The sequence below is a fragment of the Myripristis murdjan genome, chromosome 22 (assembly GCF_902150065.1).
Source record: "Myripristis murdjan chromosome 22, fMyrMur1.1, whole genome shotgun sequence".
In the NCBI taxonomy this organism is placed as follows: Eukaryota; Metazoa; Chordata; class Actinopteri; order Holocentriformes; family Holocentridae; genus Myripristis; species Myripristis murdjan.
This window is the reverse complement of record NC_044001.1, coordinates 4,590,211-4,616,846: the sequence shown is the minus strand read 5'-3', so window position 1 is coordinate 4,616,846 and position 26,636 is coordinate 4,590,211. Positions and strand designations below refer to the sequence as shown.

At 44.8% G+C, this 26,636-nt stretch overlaps 1 protein-coding gene across 2 annotated transcripts in view; it reads left to right on the top strand.

Annotated features, from left to right (window-relative positions):
• brf1a (BRF1 general transcription factor IIIB subunit a) overlaps window positions 1–26,636 on the top strand; it is a 128,309-nt gene that overhangs the window by 69,905 nt on the left and 31,768 nt on the right. For both annotated transcript variants that reach the window (XM_030082024.1, XM_030082025.1), the window contains exons 13-16: window positions 5,086–5,147; window positions 6,705–6,786; window positions 7,071–7,126; window positions 9,638–9,900. In XM_030082024.1, the coding sequence (XP_029937884.1) occupies window positions 5,086–5,147; window positions 6,705–6,786; window positions 7,071–7,126; window positions 9,638–9,900 (463 nt within the window). The remainder of the gene's footprint in view (window positions 1–5,085; window positions 5,148–6,704; window positions 6,787–7,070; window positions 7,127–9,637; window positions 9,901–26,636) is intronic.

Genomic DNA, 26,636 nt, shown 5'->3' with positions numbered 1-26,636 from the left:
TTGAAAGCACAAACTCTGAAGTGGAGACCAGAGAGTGTGCTTCCCGGTATCCTTCTCACCTTCCTCTTCCTTCAATATTAGATTGGACGTGTGTTTCCAGGGGGGGTTTCTGCTGGAAAGGAGAGGCTCCTTGGCAAAAAAAAAAAAAGAAAAAAAAGAAAAAGAACAGGTCCTTGGGAATCCTGGGGTTTGCAGCATTGATATGCAGGCGGTGCTGGGATCTTTGAGTTACTGAGTTGCTGCCAAAAGTCCTCAGGCTCCTGTCAGCCCTGGACGCTACTGAGCACCGACTCCTGCTAGGGAGAGGAAAAGTTGTTGCTCAACAGATACAAGTTCATCCGGGAGGTGATATCTATATTTTTTTTAACAAGGCCTTTTTTTTTTCTTAACGTGCAACTCGAGGTCGTGTGTGTGTTTTTTTTTAATATATTTTTAAACAGGTAGTCCAGCTCCAGCACAGCAAAAGAAGTTTATTGTATTTGATCTCCAGCCAACAGAAGTGCATGTAGCTGCAGAGGCTACAGATCGCTCTGAAAGCGCACCGCTATTTTCAACGTGAACCTTTTTTTCTCCCGTGTTTTTTTTTCCGAGGATGCGGATCGACCCCGACCGAAAAACCTTGTGCTTGTCAGGTTGCGCTGTTTTCCCGTTACAGCCCTGGCAGACACTTGAAGTAGACACCTGAAGAATCAACGCAAAGCCGATCTTTTTCAACACACCGATCAGTCACACTGGAAGGAAACGTACTAAGATATAAATGCCTCTCTCTTCGCCTGTTGCTTCAGCGCCTTATTTGCTCTTCTGCCGTTTAGCTGCAGCTTCCTGTCCACATGCACAGGGGCCACGAGGGCCGCCAGGTTATGAATACTCTGAAAACCAAATATATGCATACACGTCTCATTACAGGCGCCTTACCGCTTTAAAATGCATGCGTCGTGTGATTTTGAGGTTAATTGTTGGGCTCTGTTGGCGAAGTAGGACTACCGGAGGGCCGTGCGCCCAGGCGAGGAAGATGTATGTGGCTCTTTTAGTTTTGTAATTGATGGGATTTTGTTCAGGATTCATCGTTAGGGAGGGAAATGATGGGGAAAATAGGCTCCAGGTTGAAAAAAGCGGGAGCTGTTGTAAGCTTTAAACGTTTCGTATCTCCGCATTAGGGCTGCAAAGGGGCGAAAAATGTCCGGTGAACTTGTGGAAACTTTCCAGAAACTTTCCATGGGAAGTGAAACTGGGGAGTTTGGGGTATTTTGTCATAAGGAGACAAGCGTGCAAACTAATGCAAATTTTAAAGATGACATTTTGGACTTTGAGTTATTTGTGAGTAGAACTTTAATTGTTTCACTGAACAACAAAAAACATGAATGTTGAATAAAATGAACATATTCCTTATGCCCGCCTCTGCATTTTTCTACATTTTTCTTCAATCCTTTACAATTGATGCTGGATAAATAAATAGAAATAGGCTAGATGATAGATGAGCACTCCTCAGTCAGCACGCTAAATCAAAATACCACCTGGATTCTTGTATGAAAACAGAAAACTGGCCCGCAGAAGGAACAGCTGAGCTAATCTTTAATACCATAGATCAAGCAGATTTGAATTTCTGGATGCAGTCTGTGTGGCTTCAGTCGTCCCGCTGTAGTGTGGAGGATTCTAGAAATTATCCGTGCATGTTGATGGAGGAATTCACAGCGCAGGGAAGAAATTCATCCGGTTGTTTTAACCCAGATTACGCTGCAAGATGTTTGTTTTTCCAACCGTATCTAAGTTCTTTTGTGTAGGCTGACCTGCAGTTTTGCAAATTCCCAGTTTATTCTCGTTAAGTCCCGTTCATTTGCTTATATTCCTGTTAGTTCCCATTCGTTCTTATGGAAAGTTTCCAACTTTGAAAATTCCCGAAAAATTTGCAACCCTACTCTGAATGCAAGGTCAACCATGGCAAATGGGAAATTCCTGACTTTATTTCTTTAGATTTCTGATTTCTTACTGTACGACCATCACATATGCCTCAACATCTTAGAGTGACTCAGCTTTTTTATGACTTGGCACTGTTATATATCTTATTGCTGAGTCACAGAAAAGTTTGCATGGTCACCAGTCGTAATGAGGGACTGACAACAAACTGTGACATCATCATCTCCTCATCCTCCTCAAACTCTTCATGTCGCGTAATCTGAAGATCACATCTCCTCGCAGAAATTGGGCGTTTTCTTTGTTTTGTCTGGCAGAAGCAACATGGCGGTGCGCCGGCTTCACCGCTGGCACCTGCCCTCGTTTTCCTTCCCTGTTCAAGCTGGAAAAGAGAACTGAAAGCTTTTCTTGGTCTGCTAATCGGCAAGGGGAGAAATATGCATGTGTCGTTTTTTTGTTTTTATTTTCTCCATAATCCCTTCCCGCGAGGTGTTTCATCTTTTTGCGGCGCTTTCATTTTGACAAAGAATTTCTCCGTCTGCTCGGCGAAATGAACATTAATCAATACGTAACAATGGGACGAGTTCAGGTGTTCAGTCAGAACAGCGGCGAGGGCTCTTCAGCGACTCGAAGACGCTCTGCTCTTAAAAAATGAAAAAAATTCAAAGTCATTTACGATATTTTAAAAATAGCACCGACATGCTTCCTTCCTCAAGGTGCCACAGTCGGTGGTGTGATTGCCCTCCTTCTTTCAATTGGTGGACGCTCCGTTTTTCAACAAGCGCCGCGCTTCTGTGTCTCTGAAGTCAAGGCCTCTTTGGAAAACAAGAAGCCAGTTCGATAACAAGAAATAGTAACTTCACAATAATAGAACAAGTTATTCATTCAGAATATTGGCAGTAACTCCAAGACACTCTGCTCTTGAAAAAGGAAAAAATCCTGTGTTACTCTCAGTTAGTTTATAGAAAAAAAAACAGTGAAAACAAATGGCAGCAACACTTGATTGAAGGTTGTGGCCTCATTACCTCCAGAGTCCATCACCTCCGTGTCTTTGAAGTCAAGGCATCATTATTCCTCTGTGCCTCTTTGGAAAACAAGAGGCCAGTTTGATAACTAGAAAAAGTCGTCATTCGTTGGAAAATATCAAAAATGGCAAGACGTCAACGACTCAAAGACGAGACATGACTCAGAATCCTTTGCGCCAACCTGTTGCCTTCCTCGAAATGCAACAGTTGGTAGATTGATTTTTTTTTTTTTTTTTATTAGACACTTTCCATTTTCCCTTTGCTTCTGTGTCTTTGAAGTCAAGGCATCATTATTATTACTCTGTGCCTCTTTGGAAAACACAAAGCCAGTTTGATAACATGAAAAAGGAGCTTCACTGTGTTACAAGTTCACTTATTCACTGAAAAGACGGCAAATGGCAAAACTGAAAATGAAAAATGAAAAATCCTTTATTTTTCCGCAATTTATCACTGAATATATTTTTTTTTAGTATTTTATATGAACCAACCTATTAGCCTTCCTCTAAATGCAACAGTTGGTCAATTGATTGCGCTTTTTTTTTTTTTATTTTTTTTTATTTTTATTGGACACTTCATTTTCCAGTGAGCCCTCTTCACCTCTGAGGCTTTGAAGTCACGCCGACGTTCACCTTCACCGAGCCTCCTCATCGCTGCTGCTCGGTCATTCTCTTAATGCGCTCGGCCAAAATAAAATTCTCCACCACAGGTCTGGTCGTGCTGCAGTGCAATGCAATGCAATGCAATGCAACCCAAGGAGCTATTTTTATGGTTTTATCAAATTAGGGAGTGCAGATATATCAAAGGAGCGGCTGAATAATAACTGGGTAATTGCGCCGTACCCCTCCTCTCTCTCCGGGGTGGACCGGTGTTATCAGCGCTTAGTCTCGCTGCCTCTCTGCCTCCTGGAGCTGCTGATCTCTCCCAGGGCTTGTCTCCCTCTTATCTCCCCCTCACACTTCACGGAGGGGAAGTTCTTAGAGGGCTGGGCCCGTCAGATAGCGACTGACCTGACTGTTCCCTCCGGAGCGCCGTCTTTTTAAAGGCAGCCGCAATCTCCCAACAGAACTGAAATGGCCCGACTAGATTAGATTTTTTTTTCCCTTTCCGCACCTCCCCCGTCGTGCAGCGTACACACCCTTAACTGCAGGAGGAAGGGTGTGTTCCTCAGCATCCCTGGCTTCCCGCGCACCTGTCTCTCCTTAATTAACCGGGAAAGCTTGCCCGTGGACTCGGGTGGCGCGTCTTTTGAAGTCGCGCTCCCGTTGCGAGTTTGTGAACTCGGGGAAGGAGGGCCCGTCTGAAAGTGTCAAAGGCAGAGAGCTGACAGAAGTTAAACGACTCCTATAAACCTGCTGCACTGCCTCTTTAAGACGCTCCTTTCCATCTCGGCTCCTTTGATTGACTGTCTAATGTCTGTCGGCAGCCGGAGAGGAGTCGCGCTTTATCCCAAAATGGCTAATCAAGGAGGGGGATCTTTTGGAGTGAAAGCTGTTGAATTTCTATTGATGCTTATTTCGTTTTTTTTTCATGTGGAAGCCAACAAACTGCCACCCCCGGTCCTTTTGTTTCCTCTATCAAAGCTAATCAGGTTTTCTTTGAAAGCAGCTATTTTCCCCTTCTTTTCCCGAAATTGGACGTGTTTGCACACCTAGGGATTTTAAACGCCTCGTTTATCAACACATTAAAAACGTCTGTTTTGTTTCACGCAATCAGCACAATCGGCAAAGAGACCATAAGTAAAGGCAGGGGCTGCGTGTGCCTCGGTGGTTTTGCGTTTGAGTATTGTCGCGTGAAAATGCAAATTGTCACTTCAGCATCGCCCTGTTGGAAAATAAAGCGCGCCGCAATCTAGAAAGCGTATCGTAATTGAAAAGAAAGTCTGGTGAGGTAGATCCGCTTAAATGTGAGTTAAGCCTATTAACATCTTATCAGAAGGCACAGTGCGTTTTATTTACTAATTAACCCCCCCATTTTTGAGAAATCTTCCACAATGCCTCCACATGGAAGAAGTGCACCAGGACGGAGGAGGTTATTCTGGGCCGGCTGCTGTTTCCTCTGTTTCCCCCCCTTGGGACTCGACTGCTGCCATGAAAATGTGCATTACAGCAATTTCTGAGTGTGTCCGTTTCGATTTGTGTGTGTGTGACAGATGGTGCTGCTGACAGCGGAGAGCTGGACCTGAGTGGGATAGATGACCATGAGATAGAGCAGGTATGTACCCGGTGCTTAATGGGCCCCCGTCCCATTTGAATTGCACCGCTACCTGGTTTCAGTGAATGCACAAAACTCTTAAATGCTTATTTTTGAGAAGTCACCTTATCCCCGCTGAATTCAATCCCCTCTCCTCCGGTCGCTGTAATTGCTCTCAAAAGTCCCTCCTGTGCCTCTCCTCACCTCTTAATTTATTCAATTTTTACCCCCCAGAAATTGTGTCTTGCATCTCTTAAAGATGCATAAGTATACTTACCATCTAAAAATATACATAAGTATACCTATCTATCTAAAAAAAAAAAAAAAAGTGAATTTCCCAGTCTGGGATCAATAAAGTATACCTATCTACCTATCTACCTATCTATCTATCTATCTTTATCACCACAAGAGCACAGCGCCCCGTCATGATCCATACACTCCATACACAGCTATGTCTTGCTTGTTTGTTTGTTTAGTTTAGTTTATTTCGGTCATAATTGTACGTATACACATACAAATCAAAGGATATAGTGACAACAAAATTGTATTGACCGAAAAGGTGTAGGCTGAAGCTTAAGCTTATGTTACCTACCCTTTTTACATATCATGTGAGCAGCTCATTTTTAGTAGTTCATACATAAACAAAACAAGAAAAGTGAAAGTTCTAAATACTTTTCATAAACGGACTAATCGTACCTGAGTTTTATATTTGTTTACCACCTTGTTTTTGAACATTCTTTTTAATATGCAAAGTGACCTACATGTTTTTAATACCTCGTCACAACCATTCCACAGGTTCACCCCTTTGACGGATACACATCTGCTCTTAGTGTTTGTCCTTACTAGTAGTATTGCGTACTTTATGTATTATCTGCACCGTTTTATAATCCACTAAATCAAAAAATGTCAAAGCATGTAAATTAATAAATAATGCATTGGTTGGTTCCAAATAATCTGATTGATTTACTATTCGTATTGCTTTCTTCTGTAGCAGGTAAACTGGATTAGTGTTAGTTTTGTATGTGTTTCCCCATATCTCCACACAATAGGTGATGTATGGGACTATGAGAGACCAATACAGTATATACAGTCATTTTTGATTCAAGATATGTTTAGTAATATTAATTGTAATATTAACCTATTAATCAACTCAGCGCTTAAAATATAAAAGCAGAAGTTACAGTTGTAATGTCACTTCCACTTCCACACGGCAAACTGCAGCTCTGTGCAATTTACGCAAACAGAAGTATCACACCTGTGTCTAAAAGCAAGTGTTTTTTCCGTTGTTTTTTTTTTTTTTTTTTTTTTTATCTGGTGTTTATTGGATGCCAGCCCTATTGGATTTACTCCAGAACCTTTTTTTTTTTCTCTTTGTGTTGTGACGGTGGAAATGATATCAATACAAAGATGAGTCAGCTGACATTTAGAAACATCATACTCTCCGTAAAAAAAAAAAAAAACTGTTTTACACAAAAATAATACGAAAAAAAAAAACAAAAAAACAAGCCGCCTGGTAGGATAATTGCATGCTCTTGCTTGAAATGCGTATCCAGTGATGCCCCCTCTCCCTCTCCGCAGTATCTTCTGAATGACAATGAAGTGAAAATCAAGACGGCGCTCTGGATGGCACAGAACTCCGACTACTTGAAAGAGCAGAAAGGTAGTGTGATCCGCTCCCTGTGCCGGGCTGTTTTGCATGGCGGGAAGCGAACGGTGCTCGTTTCATCCCAGAAATTTACCAGCCAAACAGATTGTTCACACAGAGCGGGACCTCCGGCCGCCGCCATTGTGACTGATAGAGAACGAAAAACAGCAGCAATTTAGCAGCGCTCGGCCCGCCGCCGGTGGTCACTTCCCACCGCGCTGCGCCGATAGCGCTATCACACACACACACACGCCCTGTTGTCGTTCCATCACCGACCGCTTTCCTGTTTTCACCCCCAGAAAAGGAAGCCAAGATAGCGAAGGAGAAGGAGCTCGGCATCTACAAAGAAAAGAAGGTAACAGCTGTTAATCTGGAGCACGCCGGGGCCGGGGCCGGGGCCGGGGCCGGGGCGGCTGACCGTCAGGCTGGCAGATAGACGCGCAGGAAGTCAGTGAGACAGGCAAAGAGCCAGTCAGGAAGCACAGTGACACGGTTAGACAGTCGATGAAATGCTGAGAGAGACGTTTGAGAAGGCGGAGAGAGTCAGACAGACAGTAATTTGGTCAGCGAGACAGAAGAGAAAGTCGAATACGGTCAGAAGAAGAAGGTATTTATAACATTTTATCTGAGATATTCCAAAAAACAGTCACTGCAGACCCACTGGTAGCTATTCTTGGGGACCTAAACAGACTTCACAACTTCACACTGCATCAGAAAAGAGCTTATGTTATTATTATCCTTTATAGCCGCTAAAAAAAAATGCATTTTAACAAACTGGAAATCCACAACCACCACCATCTTTGAAACAATGGTGGAATGAAATACTATCATATTGTACTCCAGAAAAGATTATGTATAGTGTGAGGGGAAAAACCAGAGCAATTTTTCAATATGTGGGGACCTCTGATGAAAACAATCCCACAAATTGAAGCTTCCATCGGTTGAATGTGATTGTATGCATAATTGCACTGAACTGCTCTCACCTTACTTTGTGCTGTCTGGCGGGAGGTGGGGTATGGTGTGGCATCGTGTCTTTGTGATTTGTTCATTCTATTTGTTCATTCAATTTGCTGTTTTTTTTTTTTTTTTTTTTTATTGTGATATGGATCCCCTGGGTCTGAAAAAAAGGGATAACATAACATATATGTTTTGTAAGTGATATAATTGTGAATAAAAATAAATTAAAAAAAAAAAGAAAGGCAGGAAAGGTAGGGAGACGGTCGGTCACACAGACACGACAGAGACGGATCAACAGTCAGAGAGTCAGACAGGCGGTCAGACGCTTGGTGACACAAACAGGCAGACAGACAGACAGTCTCACTGACGGACAATTGGTCAGTCAAGCAGGAATTTAGTCCGAAAAATACTCAGACAATAAGTGGAACTGTCACGTGGAGAGACAGACGGTCAGTCAGAAAGCCAGACAGACAATCAGACAGACAGACAGTCACGCAGATTTTTTTAGACAGAAGTTACTCACAGATGGCCAGGTAGATGGACAGGAAGCACACAGAGACAGACAGGTTAGGCAGCCATACAGAGAGAGAGAGAGAGAGAGAGAGAGACAGGCAGTAAGCCCTGCGTAACTGGTTCCCACTCATTTCCCATTACTGGTTTTGGCACAGCGCTGGCCCTTTGTTAGACCCAACATCTGTTCGGAGGTTTTAACTAGGTGGATTAACTGCACTGGAGCAGCTATCTAATGAGACATGCAGGCTTCTGACAGCAGCCACGCAACCGGCCGCGCGCCCTCCTCTAATTGACAAAAAAATAAATGACAATCCAGAGGGGGGGGGGACGCACTCAAACGAGCGCCGCTCACGTGAGACAAAGCGAGCGTCTTTCTGTACTTTAGTCATTGCTAGAAATGAGGCGGTGATTCACATCCCGGGATGATTAGACGCCGGCGTGTGGGTCAGTTTACCGTCAACCGAGGGAGTGGATTTTTTATGATTTTCTTCATGATTTAAAAAAAACTGGACGTCCTTCGCTTTTTTTTTTTTTTTTCTTTTCTTTAAATCTTCCCATATCCAGTGTATAAAGAACGCAGTGACACTGAAGACTAGGCCGTTTGGAGCGAGCGGCATTTTCAATTTACACTTTGAATAAACTGGAATTCACTTGACCTCCAAACCTGATTCGGAGCGCGGTTAAGGCGAATGTGGGATTAATGAAAATAGGCAAGAACTCCAATCTCGCACGTGTGAAATCCTAATTCAGACGGTGTAATTCGCCGATCACACAGTATTTGACCCCCTCAGAGCCTGTGAAGTCTTGGGCCGTAATTGATTTGATGCATGTGAAATCCCAACTGAGACGCTGTTGGTCAAGTGCCAATCACAAAAAATATCTTACAGCTGCAAGATAATTTTAAAATATTTTCCCGTGATTGTCTGAACTTTCTTTCTTTGTCTCTTTCTTTTATTGCACATTAACGTGATTACAAAACAGAGTGAGGGCGAGTGCAGGGACACATTAACACATAATGGGCAGTTGTGCAAAGTAAGAGTAAGAGCAGCGATAAAGACAGAGGGGACAAAAACAAACACTGAGGAACACAACAGGAGTTCACGCTGGTGGGTTTGTGGTAGACTGAGGGTAAAGAAAGCCAAAAAATGAAACAGTGCTTGTGCAGATGGATGTGTGTGTGTGTTTTGTGCATGAGTGGGATAATAGTTGGTTCTTAAATTCACCACTTTGTTAATCGTGAACCATCTGAAGCCTTTGTGGTGGAAAAAAAAGAAAAACACAATTTCTGCAAATACAGTCAGCTAGAATTTCCTGAGTTGTTGCTGGATGGTCTTGATGAAAGCTCCGTCATTGACAACAGCTGATTTCTGGTTTTGCGTGTTTGAAATTCCCGCAGCCCAAAGGGCCCCCGAAGAAACGGGCCCCGATCCGGGCGAGCACGGCCGACGAGGCCATCGAGAAGATGCTGGAGCAGAAGAGGATTTCCACCAAGATCAACTACGACGTCCTGAAGGACCTCAACGTCAAGCCCGGCGCCAGCCCGGCCCGCCAGGCCGAGTCCCAGAAGGGAGGCCCTGCCACGAAGCCGAGCGTCCGCAACTACAAAGCCACCCGCGCTCCGCTCAGCCTGGGAACGCCGCTGAGCACCCTGGGAAAAAGGTTGGTGGGCAGTTTGCTTCACAGAGCAGTAGCTGGAGATCTTTTTTTTTTATAGGGTGCATTAAAAATCAGTTTTCACGTGTGAATAGGAGCACAAAGCTCTTTGATTTAGCTCATTTGCAAGGTGTTGGCATTTTGATCAAGTGTCAGGTAAAATGAATTACTGTAAAACCCAACCTTTAACACTAAAAATGTTTAAAAAGAAAAAAGAAAGAAAGAAAAGAAAAGAAAAGCCAGTGATGATGTGTCTAACTATATTTCCAGCTCGGTTGCAAAAAAAAAAAGTTTGATTGCACAGTGTTTTACAGCCATCTAAAACATGAACTGCAAATGACAGGTTTTATTGTCAGTCCCTCCGAATCCGAGAGGAAGGGCTTCTCTCTAGACTCACTGTTTCTCTGCCAACCTGAAGCCACAGCGGACCATAATGCAATGCTGTCACCAGACGTAGCGTTTGGCTGCGGCTCTCGCTTTTTCTCACTGTGCTCTCCTCCACCTACATGACGAGCACACAGCTGAAAGCAACAAGTTCACCAAGAGTATCAGAGAGTATTGTGGGAAATGTAGGAAATCACAGGCGTGCGGGCACTGGGCAAGATAGATAGATAGATAGATAGATAGATACTTTATTCATCCCGAAGGAAATTCACAGTTTCCAGCAGTATCCACAGAGTACAGATTAAGTAAATCAAAAATAAAGAATAAAGAATAAAGAATAAAGATGACCCTCGAGATCTAAAGATCTAAGTACCAATGTGCAAAAAAACAATGTGCAAAAAACCAATAAAACCAGTGTGCATCGAACAGATAATAAATAAATAAATAGCGCCCAGATGATAAATAGATGATAAAAAGCCAATAAAACGATAATAAAAAAAAGGTGCTGCAGGTATATCCTCTTACCATTTTAATGGAATCACCTCCTAATCTGTGAATTTTGCACCCTTTGCTCACCCTGAGTTGTCCTGAATGTCCAAAAGTAAAAAGGTTAATGACTTATTAGTCCAGTAGTTTTAGGCCAAATGGGGGTCAACCTCGGACAAACTGCAAGAGAAGCAAACTCAACTGATTTTGGATCCTCAGTTTGTCCTGAGTGAGGGGGAAAAAAGTCCCAAGGAATCCCATTGGTGGAAAGTTTTGAAAATCACCTCTATATGACCATATAATACCAAAAACAGCCTTTTAACACACAGGGGAAAGGGGTTCAACATTTTACTTTCAGATATCACTATAAAAAATCACAAGTTGATTACACACACAAAGACAAGAAAAAAAGTCAGTTACAAGTTCTTTCAATTATTCTGTTTACACATGCATATCACACATTATCTGATTTGATATGCGCTAATAAGGAATAAATGCCAGAACAGATATTTAAACAGTGAATTAAAAGGTTACTGTATATATAGTAACCTTGAATTAAAAGGTAAAACGCATATCAAATCAGATAATGTGTGATATGCATGTGTAAACAGAATAATTCAAAGAACTTGTAATTGACTTTTTTTCTTGTCTTTGTGTGTGTAATCAACTTGTGAATTTTTATAGTGATATCTGAAAGTAAAATGTTGAACCCCTTTCCCCCGTGTGTTAAAAACAGTGTTTTTTGGTAATATATGGTCATATAGAGGTGATTTTCAAAACTTTCCACCAATGGGATTCCTTGGGACTTTTTTCCCTCACTCAGGACAAACTGAGGATACAAAATCAGTTGAGTTTGCTTCTCTTGCAATTTGTCCGAGTTTTTTTCATAAAATGACTGGACTGTATGCCTCACATGGAGTAAAGAGTCCAAAAACCGTAGCCATTTTTGTTAGAAGGGAGTTGACTGGCGATCTGGACAAACTGCATCAAAAAGGATATGAACACGTCTGGAGGTGGGGTCTTGTGTTTTGGCGAACGTGCAGGCCAGTCGTGCACACGTGGTCTTGCGTCAGGCGCCGTTTTTAGTGAAAGCGCGTTGGTTTGAGACGTATCGACCATACAAATGGCGAATGAAGCCGGGGACTGTGCCGCAGAAAGAGCCTGAGGATGCGAAACAGATGTTTTCATATCCTTTTTGCTGCTTGTTTGTGCAAGCCGCTGATCAAAACCTGAAATATCCACGAGGCATGCATCCGATTGGAAAGTTTTGTGTCAAACCCTCAACACAACTAAATGTAAATGAGACCAAATGTGTAGTTTTTTGGGATGAAGGTCTCCTTTAAGTAGTTTTGGTCTTAAAATGGACGCTCGCCCACTTCCTGCCAACCTACGTCCTGACCCGGCCCTGCACCACTGACGAGCGGTGGCAGTCCTCCAAACACACAAATCCATATTTATTATGTTTGGGTCCGCTCAATACCACTCCATTCCACAAATGATCAAATAATCCTCGATGTAAACAACAGATGCTGGGTTGAATAAAAGGCGGATGATTGAAGGGTGTCGGGGCGGGCGATGAGATTCTCAGAGGTCTGATGCAACACCGGCCCGTCCTCCTCCGTCTTTGGGGTCCAAGCCACCCGTTCCTCTGGCACGCCGGGGGTAACGCGGCGGTGGCGGCTTCACTCCGAAACGATGAGGCGACTCTTCTGCAATCGCCCAGAATAATCACCAGCGACAGCACCGACAGATGCTTTCCTTTTCCTTGGAAGAGGACCCACTCTGTTTTTTTTTTTGTTTGTTTGTTTTTTTTGCCTTTCGACTCCTGTGGGATTTTGTCTTTCCTCCGAGATATACCTTCTCTGCCAGGATTTGTCTCTGGCTGTTACTCTCCCCCTCCCTTCATGACACGCATTCAGGGGACTGATCCACGCCGAGCCTTTCAGACGAATTTAATGGGTTTTCTGCAGCACAGAGGAAAAGCTGAGGGTTTTTGCAGTTTGTTTGGTGTTGGGAGGGGGGAAATTGGTTTCCTATAGCTCTGTTTTTAAAGCTCTTTCAGTTAATGTTGGTTTTAGGTACCATCTTCAAGCTTTATAGGGGAGTCATATAGAGGCAGCTGTTTAGTGATTAAGGGGATGTAACCTCCATCGCGCTCCCCTCCCTCTCCCTGTGGTTAGTTTAGCTGCAAGTCATCTGGTTGCAGTTTGCTGGGCCTTCGTAAACCCTGTCGTGAGCTTTGCGATAATTCACTGCATTTGGTCTCGGAACCACCGAGGAGTCTGATAGTTTGCTGTTTACTGCAGCCGAGTCTCTCCAGCGCCAGTTTCTCTTCAAGTCAAATAAAATAAAATGTATTCATAAAGCGCTTTTAACAAAACGGGTTCGTCACAAAGGGCTCTACGGAGCGGCAAGGGATATAAACACAGATAAAAAGACGAGAGAACAAACACATCACAAACTCCAAAGATATGAGACCAGAGAGTGTGTGTGTGTGTGTGTGTGTGTGTGTGTGTTTGCGTGTGTGTGTTGGCGCATGCCTGCCTGTCTGCCTGCCTAGCACAAAACAGTTGAAAACAGGTCATGGAAACAAATATGAAGGGGAGACAAATGCAGAGGCGGCAGTTCAATTTAATTTTAACCCCTAAAGGGTTTCCTCTAACTGTGCTGTTGTCAAATAAATTGTGATAATAATCATTGATGCGATAATTTCATGTCTCCTGTGAGCCGTTTTTATTCAGCATATATCATTATTTCCCTTCCCTGCTGCTTTTGAATCAGCCGGTTAACCATTCACCAGGAGAAATGTTCTAACAGAGAGCTGCGGCCGAGAATTCACAAATTAGACCGAATTGAGTTTTTTTCCACAAGGACATTTCCACTGTTGGGGGGGAAAAAACACCCACTGCAACATGATGATTGATGATACATTATAACAAAGTATAATAGTTCAAAGATAGTACTTTGATGCTTTATTGATCCTTGGAGGGTTATTGTCCTTGGGGTTGCCCTCCTCGGTGGGGGAGGTCAGAGGTCAGGGTCACCTCGGCTCGGTGGATCGGGCGAGAATATGGATCCTCGAGTTGAAGGTTTGTCTCCCTGCAGCGCCCTGAGCTATTTTAGACCTTGGACAACAAAGTGAAAACACTTTTATTCGCTTGCATCTTCAACATGCCATGGACATGGAGCGGCTTTGTTCTCGAAATGGATATGAACTCCGGCGCAATTATCTTCGGGTCCACGTTTGCCAGACCGAGCAGATGTTTTTGTTTTGCAAACTTAAAAAAAACGTCACAGCACATAAATTCACACTATTATCTATCGCTGACAGGATTTCGCGGGCCGCGTCCATGAATCCAGCGCATCAATATTGACAATAGACCGCAGCGGGGCTCAGGAGCTGCTGGATTTTAGCCATTCCACTTGGCTAATGGATCGATCCAGGCTGGCAAACGCCTTCCTTGGAAAGCCGACCTGCCCCATGAATGAGGGCCCGACTCCAGTTTCATGTTTCATGCCTTTGATGTTTTTGAATGGGGGGGGGGGTGGGGGCTTCACCGGCAAGCCCTCTGTTGTGTTTTTTAAGAATGGACACACTTTCCTGGAGCATCCGACTCGTTAATTTTTAAAATGCATTCACGTCTTGTCAGTGAATCATTGATGCGCATCACTGTTTTGAATCATTCATTCCTTGCTTTCAATTTTCTTTATTTTCCTGAATGGAACAGCGCGGCCTGGGAGCATCAGCCTGAAAAAAAAAAAAAAAAAATGAATAAATAAAAATAAAGGTGGTCCATTTATCCAGAAAACGCTGAGCTCTGCACTTTGTAGCGATGAATGCGAATCAGAGTTTCCCGACCCCTTGTGGTTTCTGTGTTTTCAATAGCGCCTGCCCGCAAGCCATTAGGAACGGCAAACTTTTACCCCACGGTCTAGCGGGCATCGACGCGGCCATCGTGTCTCGTTCTTTCATATCGAGCCGGTCGTGGCGTTGGAATGAAGAAAATTTTTCAGAAAAAAACAAAAAAAACAAAACAAAAACAGAACGATCCCAACAGTGACCGTTGAGCGCAGAATGGTCTCTTTCAGCCCCGCGGTCGAGGAGCAGACCGTTGCCCCGGCCCCTGAAAAGGTTGTTGTGCTGGTGATTGAAAAAGGGGAGAGGCATGGTGTCAGGGAGACCTATGAAAGTGCAGGAGAAGGCCCGCTGACAGTAAAGCCATTGTGCCTTGTTTCGAGGCCTCGCAGAGGGGCTACACTGAGGCATTGTGCTGCCTCTGCCGCCGCAGACCCTCCCCTCCCTCCCCCCCGCGCCTCCTCCAGGCCTCCGGCTGGCTGCTCCCAGTGCTTCATTGAAGGGTTTGCTCTTGTAGGTTCAGGGGATTTTTTTTGCTCGGCGACAGGCTTGCTCCAGGCTCTGCAACCCAGCCTGTAGTTTACCTCCAGCAACCCCCCCCCCCCCCCCCCCCCCCCCCCCCCCCCGCCCCTTTCTTCCCATCTCTGTTAATCTTTTATCCTTTTCTCCCCCCGTCTCCCTCTACAGCTTTTTAAATCCACTCCTTTCTCTTTCCTCATCTCCCTCTCCCCTTTCCCTCAGTGCAGTTTCTTTTCCTCCTACCGGCGAAGGTCCCTCGCTCTCTATCTTTGTCTTGTTTCTCCCTCATCATCTCTCTCATCTCCGCCTTTTTCCTCCCTTCTGCCTCTCTTAAAGTCTCTCTCACTCACCCAAGTCTGTCTCCATCTATTTCATCTTCCTTTTTCTCTCTTCCGTCTCCCTTCTTTCTCCTTCTCTTCTGTCTATTCCCCGTTGTCTCGGCCCTACTTTTTTACTTGCCTTGAACCTCCAGTGAAAGGCCTTGAGCTGCAGCCTGAGGTCTGCTGTGCCGTACAACACCACCGAGTTTGTTTTTGCTCTGGGCTCTGCAACCCACTAACTAGTTCTTTATCTTTCTTGTACTCTTTCTTGTTTTTCTCATCATATTCTGTCTCTTTCAACCTTTGTCTCTCCACTGAAGGTTTTGCTCTTTTACTTGACATTCAGGTAAAAAAAAAAAACGAGGCGCGTTTTACTCTCATTTTGATCTCTTGACTTGGAAAAAAGCAGCAGGAAAATTATTGTAATGACGTTCAAACAGAACTGATTGTCCTGATTGACACAACAGGACGCAGCAGGGTTTGGTTGGCGTCTTCCTGGACTTTTTACATTTATTTTAGTGCTGAAGGATTGATGAGATAATGTTGATCATTTGCAGGAACGTTGGATATTTATTTTTTCAATTCCATTCTGCTTACAGTTTAATTCTTTGGAACGAGGCTCGTCAGCCAGGACAAATGTTTTATTTGGAGGCTGTATAAAGTTCTTACGCAGACGTCATTGGTCTGTTATTGGTCACAAGTATCTAATATGTCAAGAGAAATTCACAGGAAATCTGGATTGAGTCCTACTTGGAACTGGTCAGCTTTCACTTTACTGCGTCTTCCCAGTTTCTCGCTTAAGTCGAAGAATTTCAACTCAAAGGAACGGCTCTTTGCCTCAGTTTACCAGGAGTCTCCTTCCAGTGGCTTTTGCTTCCATTCGTGGCATGAAGACGGTTTAGTCTCCTGCATGAGACTGTCACCATGCAAAAGCGTTGATAGCCCTGAGTTAGGAGAGAGGTAGGAGTGCGTTGACCGCTGTCAGGTATCCAATGGGCTCACTAGGGCCCCTTTTCCACCAAAAAACACCTGGTGCTAGTTCGAAGCTGGTGCTAGAGCCGGTGCTTAACTGGTGCCAACAAAGAACCGGTTTGCTTTTCCACCGGCCAACAGCCAAGCGGAGCCAAGTCAGAGCCACGTCATTACGTCATCGTAAAATGTGATCACGTGGGTGTGCGAGACGCTCGCTCGGAATCACAACAACAAACATGGACGACCCACCGTAGCGATGCAAATACTGCTCGTGTGTTTACAAGCCTACATTGCGGTCCAAAGGCGAAAAACGCAATTATTGCCAGCTACCCGTCATAATCGTGGTCGGAACGAATGGTGAGTATGTTTAGCTATACGTTTATAGCGTTCGCTGCTCCCGTTTGAGTCTGTAAGCCCGCCCAAAGAAAGAAAGAACCGATGACGCGACCCACCGCGTCATCGGTTCTTTCTCTGGCCCCTGTTTAGCCCCTGCTCGCCGTTGGTGCTTGCTTGGAACCGATTTGGCACCAGTTTGGCCGGTGCTTGGGCGGTGGAAAACCAAAAAACTGGTGCTAAGTCAGGCACCGGCTCCGAACCAGCCCTGGAACCGGTTTGGTGGAAAAGGGGTATAGGTGGATGAGTTCTTGGTTGGAGGAGAAATGTGCAGCCACTTTGATGTAGATCGGCGTTCACTGGACTGCAGTCGGCGAATTTCTTGCTCAAGTTGGAAAATTTCAGCTCAATCAAACAGTTCTTCACCTCGTTTTTACCACCCATCTCACTTTTATGGCTTTTCCACCAAGAAGGCTCTGGTTCTCGAGCTGGCTCAGTTCAAGATTCTTGGAACCAGGGTGCAAACTTAAGGAACTGGCACGTATTTCCACCAATTTTTGGAGTGAAACCATTGCATCGTCGAAGGTGGACATGCACAGTGGAAGTAAATACTCACATAATCGAGCACAAGGTTCAGATTGAGGATTATAAACTCTAATTTTGTTGTTGTTTTTATGGTATATTTTTATTTTCATGTGTTTGTAAGTGTGAGGAAATCTCTGTTTATTGTTGGTGAAAACATTTCAACCACTATTTTTAACCAAACCACAAAGTTTCTTGGTAGTCGTCTTCATCTTTCCTTGGTGAATAATACACACCCACTCGGGTCCCACTTGAGAATGACTGTTTTTTATGGTTCCAGCTGAGAACCAACTCTTCCGCCTGGGAGCCAGTCTATATTTGGTGGAAATGCTTAGAACGGTTCAAAATTTGGTGCACAAACCAGAGAGGAAACGGCTCTGTGTTGGTGGAAAAGGGGGTTTCTGTGAGCTTCGATCCTTTGGCCTTGCTTTGGATGCACTGCACCATTCGTTTTTTTAAAAAAAATTTTATTTTTAATTTTCTCTGTGAATGTGGAGAGTCAGATCATTGTAATCCGGCAGATATTGAATCCGTGTCCTCGTTGTCCTTGCATCCCCAAAACATGCCGGTGTTGCTTTTTTCCCACAGAACTGTAAGAAATCATTTCCAAAAAAAAAAAAAAAAAAAAAAAAAAATCAACTGTGAATCATCATGCAACCAGTGAAGCCCTGCTGAGCGCCAGGCCTGCGTCACCAGCGTTGCCTCTTGACCTCCTTCTCTTGCCATCTTTCACTCCCGTGTTTTGCTCTGTTTTTACTTTTTTATTTTGTTCGTCCCGCCCTCATCCTCTCTCACTCTCTCTCCCTCCCTCCCTCTCTCTCTCTCTCTGTCTTTCTCTCTCTCTCCCACCTCTTTTCTCTCTCATGCTCTCTACTCCGGCTCGCTCGGTCCTCCAGGGAAGAGTTAACACAGCCACAGGCCTTGCTGTACTTTATGTACTACTGGACTGGCTTTGGGTTCATAGGTCCCATGCACTCGTTCACCCCCCTCCTCCACCTCCCTCCCCTCCATCTCCCGCCCCTCACCTCCTCCAGCCAGCTGCCAAACAGACCCTCCCTGTTCCCTCTATCCCTACTGGAGGATGGAAAAGCACTCTTCCAGAAATAGCCCAGATAATTGCCCTCCAGTGTTTTTTTTTTTTTCTTCCTCTCCCTCTCTTTGCTCTCTCTGCTCTTTCCTTTCTCCCATTCAAAGCTTCTTTTTTTTTCCCTCTCCACCTTCTTCTCTTTTTAAAGAATTTGTTTGATTCCAGAGCTTTTTTTGGGGTAAAAAAAGAGAGGGAGAGAGAATTCCTGACTGCATTTTTTTCCTCAGAGGAGGAGGAGGAGGAGGAAAAGGGTGTGTGTGTGTGTGGGGGGGGGGTTTCGGGGATGGTTTTTGGTCTGTGTTGGTTTTCCAGAAATGTAAATCTGACCCACAAAGTTGAGCTGGCGCTGGGGAAAGACTCGAGAGCTCAGCAGTTTTCCTGGCCAAACAGCGCCGCCGCCGCCGCCACCGCTTCTGCTGCGCGCCCGGAGCTGGCAGGAGGAAATACTCCCGACTTCGGTTTCAGCCGGTCGGAGCAGGTGTCGTGAGGAAGCCGAAAAGTCACCTGCGTGTTAGAAAAACAAACAAGGAAGCGGGAAGAAAGCCAAGCCCGTATTCCAGTGCGCCAAAGTGGCTAAAGACGGGGACAGCAGAGAGAGAGAGAGAGAGAGAGAGAGAGAGAGAGAGGATAGGAAGGGGTTCAGATGGTGCAGTTTGTGTCATATTTTCCTGCCCGGCACACTCGATTGAAGAGGATGTTTTTCCTTGTTACATGGCCAGCTGTGTGAGGGGAGGGTGTATAATTTGTCTGTGGTTTGCAGCCCCTCCCTGTATCCTGTGATACCCCCCCCAAACTGTGACCAATGAGCCGTTCGATGCTTGGTTGAGGCGAGCAGACTGACAGGGCCGTGGGACCTGCCAGGCCAACCCACCGCTCCTCTCTCTCTCTCTGTCTCTCTCTCTCTCTCTCTCTCACACACACACACACACACACGTATGTGATGTGGCACATATTGCCGATGACCGATTGAAGGCTTGTATCTCCAAAACGCGAGCTTTTCACGAATTAGGGGAAGGATTCTCGTGTTTAGATAGCTGTTCATGCCATTTTGAAGTTTCTCACTCGAATGTGTGTGGAATAGGTTACGCAGGCCCTAAGGTCATTAAACGCACTCCGCATGTGTGTGTAGAGGACTGTCTGAACCCTCGATTCAAGGAGGAAAATGAAAACGGGGCAATAATAGACGTGTTGTGTGATTTTTATGTCTGTGTGAGACCTAAATAGTACATGAGCACGAGCAGGAACAAGAGGCGAGCCCCCATTTTCACAGCGGTTCATCTTGCAAATGATCCCTCCAGGCCGTTTCTTTGTCTCAAGCAGCGGCGGAGCTTAAGGATTGAGATATTTTGCTGCCATCTCGGTGTTAAGTCTCTTTCTCCCTCATTCATATTCTGGCTGGTGGGACTCGGTAGTTCTTGTCCTCACATGAAAGTACTTGCTAGGGGCTTCCAGGCCTGCAAAAATTTTTTCCGATCCTCGTTTCAAGTCTCGCTCAAGCACCTATCATATGCATACATTTACACTTAGGTATTTAACTGGCACTCTTCCGGAGCAATAATGACATATTTAAAACTTTTTTCCCAAGCCCCGTTCTCATTAAGGCGTTGGACGGCGTCGCGGGCTGAGAAATGGGAGCATCCCTTTGATTCTGGACATCCGGCTCTGCTTGCAGCAGCGACAGCAGCTTTCTCTCCACAGCCTTTTCCAAACAGCTTTCAACGGCCAAACCTTTGTTCTCCGATGCGCCTTCCACTGTAACTAATGGTGCAGCGAGGGCTGGAATTTTTTAGGGGGAACTCTAAAACTGGGCCATTTGGAAAACATCCCAGCTTTTATCCACAGCTTAGGCAAAAAAAAAAAAAAAAAAAAAAAAAAAAACAACAACCCCATCTTGCACCAGAACTGTTGACGCTAAAAGAGTTGATGTTATTGTGGTAGTTCATGGCCTCACAGGGCCGTAGCGTAGCTTAGTAGCTGAATAGTCTCCCTGGAGAAGGAGGGATTGTCTAGCCCAGCGCATGTAAATGTGCCAGCCTTTACCACGCCGAACAATTTAGCTACCACTGGAATACACCGAGACGCTTCCTCTTTTGTCCCGCTCTATCTTGACTCTCAAGTCGGTCTCCACACTCCTAAAACCCCTCGATGATATATTAGTTCCATTTTTTTCCTCTTCCCCTCCCTGCTTAGTTTTATTGACACCATCCCCCCGGCTATTGCCAGTTGTCAGCCACTGGCTAAACGGCCTCCCTCAATCGCCTTTTCAGCTCCGGCTTAGTCTCATTGGCAGTAAGCTGATTAGGAACGAGCCGCTAAGCCCAGCAGAGACTGATAGCCTAACAGTGAGAGGAGAGAGTCGTGGCGGAGTGGATGAGTGAAGGAGGTATGGGAGGGGGGGCAAGAGAAGAAGACAGAGAGAGAGACAGAGAGAGAGAGAGAGACACCCAGAGAAAGGATAGAAAGTGAGACAGACAGGAGGGAGGGAGAGATTAATAGATGGGCGGGAGAAAGAGAGCGGTACTGTCGTTTTGTAGTGTGACCTCTCCGCAAGGTAAATGATGCTGGAAGGCCTATTAGAGCGAGAGTCCTAGGACATTGGCTGTTAAATGCGGGAATAGAGAGAGAGAGAGAGAGAGGGAGATAGAGAGGAAGAGTAGCGGCGTCTGTCCCAGCTCGACCTTCTCGTAGGAGGCAGAGAAGGTCAGGAAGGCCTGCCGACGGCCTGATAAGAGAGGGAACAAGAGTCGTGACGGTGGCTGAAAGGTGAGAGAGGCGGCCGGAGACGAGATAAAGTGCACGAACACGCGTCTCTCGGCGTGACCTCTCAGACGGGGAGGAGGATTTGCGCAGGAAATATTTGGGATCGGAAGAGCAGCTGTGTTTGACAGAGAAATAAAGACGGAGGGGGTCGACTGATAGGGAGCGATGGAAGTGCGACACTTGAGATAGGAAAGGATTGAAAGTGATATTTGTCCGAGTATGACCTCTGATGAAGGTAACAGAGCGGACGTGGGAGAGATATTATCGGTCAAAGTGTCCCAAACGCAGGAATGTATATGAAAGAGAGTGTCGGGCAGAAAGGAGGAGAGAAAGCAGCCCTCTACCTTTCCTAACGCGACCTTTCAGAGGGTTAAGTTGGCAGGAAGGAGGCCTGATCGCCTGTGGGAATCGTTTTAATCGCAGGGTACATTTGCGTACAAGGAATTAGCCTTGGCGAGTTTGTACACATAACACTAATCCCATAAGTAAACAGACATTTACAGACACAGAGTACAATGTGGAGGAAAAGAGAGAGAGAGAGAGAGAGAGAGAGAGAGAGAGATCCAACAGTGGATCTGTTCCTGTTTATGTCCTCTTCATGTCTGTTCACAGCAGACACAGTGAAACAGACAGCGACCTTAATGTGACTTTTACTGAAGACGAAGGAGGCAGACTGCTAATCGAACGCCCCAGTGAACGATGATACTGTCCTGTTTCGACTTGAATGCCAACACGTTTGGTGTTGTGCAAATTTAAAGTGATCATCACGGCGTCAATGAGTCATTTTAGTGAGTGTTCATGCAGGTTAAGTAAATACAAAATGGAATAACAAGCAAGTGCAAAGTTTCACAGAGCAGTTTTTTTTTTTTTAACATTCTTATTTTTTGTTTGGGGTTGCCATGGCGGCGTGCATAGACGCAGCGGCTTACAGCTCTCCACTCCACTCCGTATTCTATGTTTTTGTATGTGTGAACGGTTGTGTTTTTAGCTGAAAACACCACCATATGTTGGACAATGTACGCGTACAGTCGTCAGGACCTTTTGAGTTTGGGATTACGCTGCGAAATACCAATTTCACCGGACTGTCATCACCAAAACAAAACAAAAGCGAGGCTGCAGGGCCGGCGCGTTAGCACGGCTGAAAAGACAACCCTTTAAGCCGCCGCCTCCCAGCATTTTCCAACGCCAGGTCCATAACTAACAAAATCGACGAACTGCGCCTGCACATCGCATCCAACAAGTGTTTCCGTGACTGTTGCATTTTTCTGATATCAGAGACTCGGCTATTCAACTAGCAGGCTGCACGATGCTTTCTATTCTGCCCTGCACCGAAAGTACTGAGCCCTAATTTTGTTGCATTATTATACCGTATATGATTGTGCAGTGACAATAAAGATCTATCTATCTATCTATCTATCTATCTATCTATCTATTTACATGAATAGGAGTTGGAGCTACAAACTCACCAAGGCATGTTCTGCACGCACGACAGATACGAGTTAGTGAAAATAGGACTGATATGGTCCTTCTTGAATAGCCACTTGAATGTTCCTGTCCTAAAAAAAAAAAAAAAATCACCCTTTTTTCAAGCCAAGTGGTGTTTATGGGCTTGACAATACAAAATCCATCCATGTGTGATCCATGACACTTTTGATTTTTGCCCATAGAAGCTTCTTTTAGCAGGGAACTGGCTACGGGAACGGCCAACGCAGCCTAGCATCGGGTTACGGTGCAGCGAAAGATGATTCTGTCTCAATTTTTTTTTTTTTTTTTTTTGCCGATTGCTGCTGCGTTTTTTTTTTTTTTTTAAATTTTATTTTATTGTGGAACCCACTCCAGCACGCACCGCCTCCATTCAGAACGCACTACACCCAATAAATGAGTAAGATTCCTGGTGTTTTCGCCACAACGTCTGATCCTGTCGCAATGCGGCTTAAATCAAAACTGGAAGATGAGTGTTTTATGCGCATCTTTCAACTTTGGAGTCACCTAAAATGAAGATATTTTCTGATTTTGTCTGAAACTCCGTGCCTGCCTTGTCGGGCCGCGTATCCTTCGGCATAACGTTTCAAGTTCAGTTAACATAATTGTGCCGTGCATGGTTTTACTGACCTCCTAGTTGCATCACTTCTGAGTCCCGAAATCCTTAAAATTCAAACGGTTATCTCTCACTGCTGCTTCGGGCTCAAAATGCACCGCAGTCCATGATATGCTTAAAGTGTCCTTATCGTGTGACATCACAAATTTAAATGGGTAGCAGTGGTTTTAGTTTGCACGCTGAACGCCTAATCAACACGACCGAAGAGATTCGAGAGTGATGCACGTTGTGACTGAGGGCTAAGAGAGCCAGAGATGACTAGAGCGCTGCAATGGTAAAGGAGATAAAAGAGGAGCAAAGAGCTTTTTATAGAAGTTTAAGAGGGGGGGGAGGCAGAGAGAGAAAGCTGTGACCTCTGGTGGAGGTTAAGGAGGCAGGAAGGCAGACGTACAGAGAAAGAGAGAGCGAGAGAGAGAGACGGAGAAGAGAGAGCCGTGACCTTTAATAGAGATTAGAAAGGCAGGCAAATAGAGAGAGGGAGCTGTGACCTGTTGCGAAATTAAAGGGAAAATCCTCCCTAAAGCACTCTTAACACTGTTTAAAAACATCTGTCGGTGATGTAACTCGCATTTCGTGGTCCATTTTGTTCTTTGGTGGTGTTTGGCGGTCTTATTTTCTTGTGTATCTGGCCACGCGAAGGTTACGTGACATAATTCCAGCCGCTACAATGAAGTCCAATGCAGAAAATGTGTCTAAGAGCGATAAAAAGCCAGAAACCCAGAAGCCAGCAGGGCTTTTATTTTGAAAGCTGTCTTAACAAAACTCACTTTATATCTTCTTTGTTGTATTTCTTTTATTTAATTTCTGCTACTTTTCTTGTAATTTAACTTAAAATATACATCTAATAGTTTCTTGTGTATTTTTTATTTTTTTTTTTCAAGTTTTATGGGAATGTTTTATTTTTTTTTCGTTAATTTTCTGTGAATTTACTCAGGCGTTAAAAGCTCAAATGGGCATTTAAACGCAAGAAATCTGGCACTGATGCAGCACCACTGATCTGACATCTGACTTTAAATAAGAAATCAAGTGAATTTGCTCCAGTTTCAAAGGGTTGAAGTGTTTTTACAGTGTTTAGCGTTTTGTGTGTGAGCAAATATAGATTTTGATTCTGTCTTCCTATAGCCTCTTCTCTGAGGACCGGAAAACAGAAAAGAACAAAATAGCACCCCTGATGATATATAATAGCGTAAGAGTGTGTTTTTTTTTTTCTTTAAGACAAAGAAAGAGAGAGAGAGGCTAAATAAGAGAAGCTGAACAAGAGAGACAGCCCTGCATCAGATTGAGAAAATGTCACGGTTTTCCTCGCTAGACCTCTCGCAGAGGGGAAAGAGTCGAGCAGGAATCCTCTCAGGAGCTTGTTTACAGGAGGAGGAGTGACGGTGTTCGACAAACCAAAGAAAAGAGAGAGAAAACAGAGCGGAGGCACTACGTTTCACTCCGGCCGTTTGACCGATGCTTTTACCCACAGCAGCTTCCGGCGAGCGCGGCGCTAGAAAAAACTCCGACTCCTCGCTCGCCACATTATTTTCAAGCGATAGTAATGAGGTCAAGGGTCGGAGCCGCGGCACCCCGACAGTATTCCCGTGAAACCCGAGTGATTGATGGAGAATTCCTCGGAAAAAGATGAAGAGCGAGGCGGAGGGATTTTCGGCTTTACTTTAAAAGCATATTACAGCAAGTATAGGAGGAGGAGGAAGATATTAGAGAGCAGATATGATTCAGAGGAAGAGGCGGATGTGCATGAAGTACCTTTTTATTTATTTATTTTCAAGAGATGAGCTCCGGTGGAAGGCTTCTGCTGGTTTACAGAGAGACAGGCAGCGTCTTAGCATCAGGTTAGAGGCAGACTGGAGGCTGGAAATACCAAAGAAGGGGAGAGTGAGACAGATTTAGCGCTCCGAAAGCCGAAGGCAGGCAGGCAGGCAGGCAACATGTGGAGGGGGGTGTTGCTCCTTTATGAGAGCGCTACATATGGCCCCATTGTTTCCCACCGGGAATGATTTATACATGGCCACTGTGTCACATGGTGAGGCCCGACTGGGTGTTAGGAGCCACTCCCCGCTGCTGTAAATGGTCGCCTTGGAGACGAGGGGTCTGCCGCAAAGTCTGTCGCCGCGGGCCATCGGCAATGCTGTTGATGGCCGTTTGACCCCTGACCTCCAGAAACCCCTTTTAAGACTCTCCCGGTGAGCTGAGATTAATCGCTGCTGCCGGATAGAAACCTCGTAGCTCCAGCATGTAAACCGCAGTGTGGAGCGAACAGTGACGGGGTTTAGGCGGCTTCATTCGGGACCACCCGTGCCAAACATCAGTGCATTCACGGTACTGTATGAGTCAGGTGTAAAAATATCAACTCAATGGAAAAAAAACAACCTCATTTTCCTACAGAAATCCATGCTATTTTATGTGGATTGGTTCATGAAACTCAGGGGAATTAAAGTTCCTCAACCCTTAAAGACACAAATAAACCTTCTTTCATTCTTCCATTTGTTTGTTAAATTTATTCTAACTTTATTAGTTTGGCGCACAGACATGGTTTACGGTAAAAACACATGATGAAATGAGAAAGAAAAACCAATAAAAACACGATGAAGCACATCACAGACCAACTTAAGGTTGATAAGACCAGGCGGGGAGGCATCAGCGCAAACATCAAGTGCCATAAAACATCACTCGTCCGTGTTTACTGACTAGTTTGTGTTTTTATAGTTCGAGTAATAAAAATCCCTTAAAATCGTCAAACTTACAAGTCGGGGCTTTACGCAACCACAGAGTTACGCAAGAGTTTGACTGAGCCGAGGCTGAAGCAGAGGCTGGCTTGGGAGTGATGAATGGCGGGGCGGCCATCTGCCTTGTTAGAAATCATTAACCCATCCATTGTGTTAACAAAAGATTTTAAGGTAAATGTGACGGGGAGCTACTCAAGCTGCTTATACGGAGAGATTTTAAGAAACTGGATTGCTACACAGTGTTTTACAGAAAAGAATAAGACACAAACTCACCTGCAGGGAGGTAAAGAGGCAGTGAACGACAGGTGAGGACGGAGTAACGGTGGGTTTTACAAGGCTTGTCCTGAATAAAATCTTGTGTCGTGACTTGAATGCCAAGGCGAGCTTTTATATCCTGGTTACAGTGGGACTCCTCTTCCCGTTTAAAATGTTTCTTTCCATATAAATAAAAAGAAGTTTAACAAAGTCAGCCACTCACTGATGCCCTTGTTAAACACACTGACAATTATTTATGAACTTCTTTAGGTGTCTGTTTACAAAATTCAATGTAATTCTCCCTCCATCCGTAGAAAAACACCCATATCTAACTTCCACATGTTAGTGCCGCACCACTGTA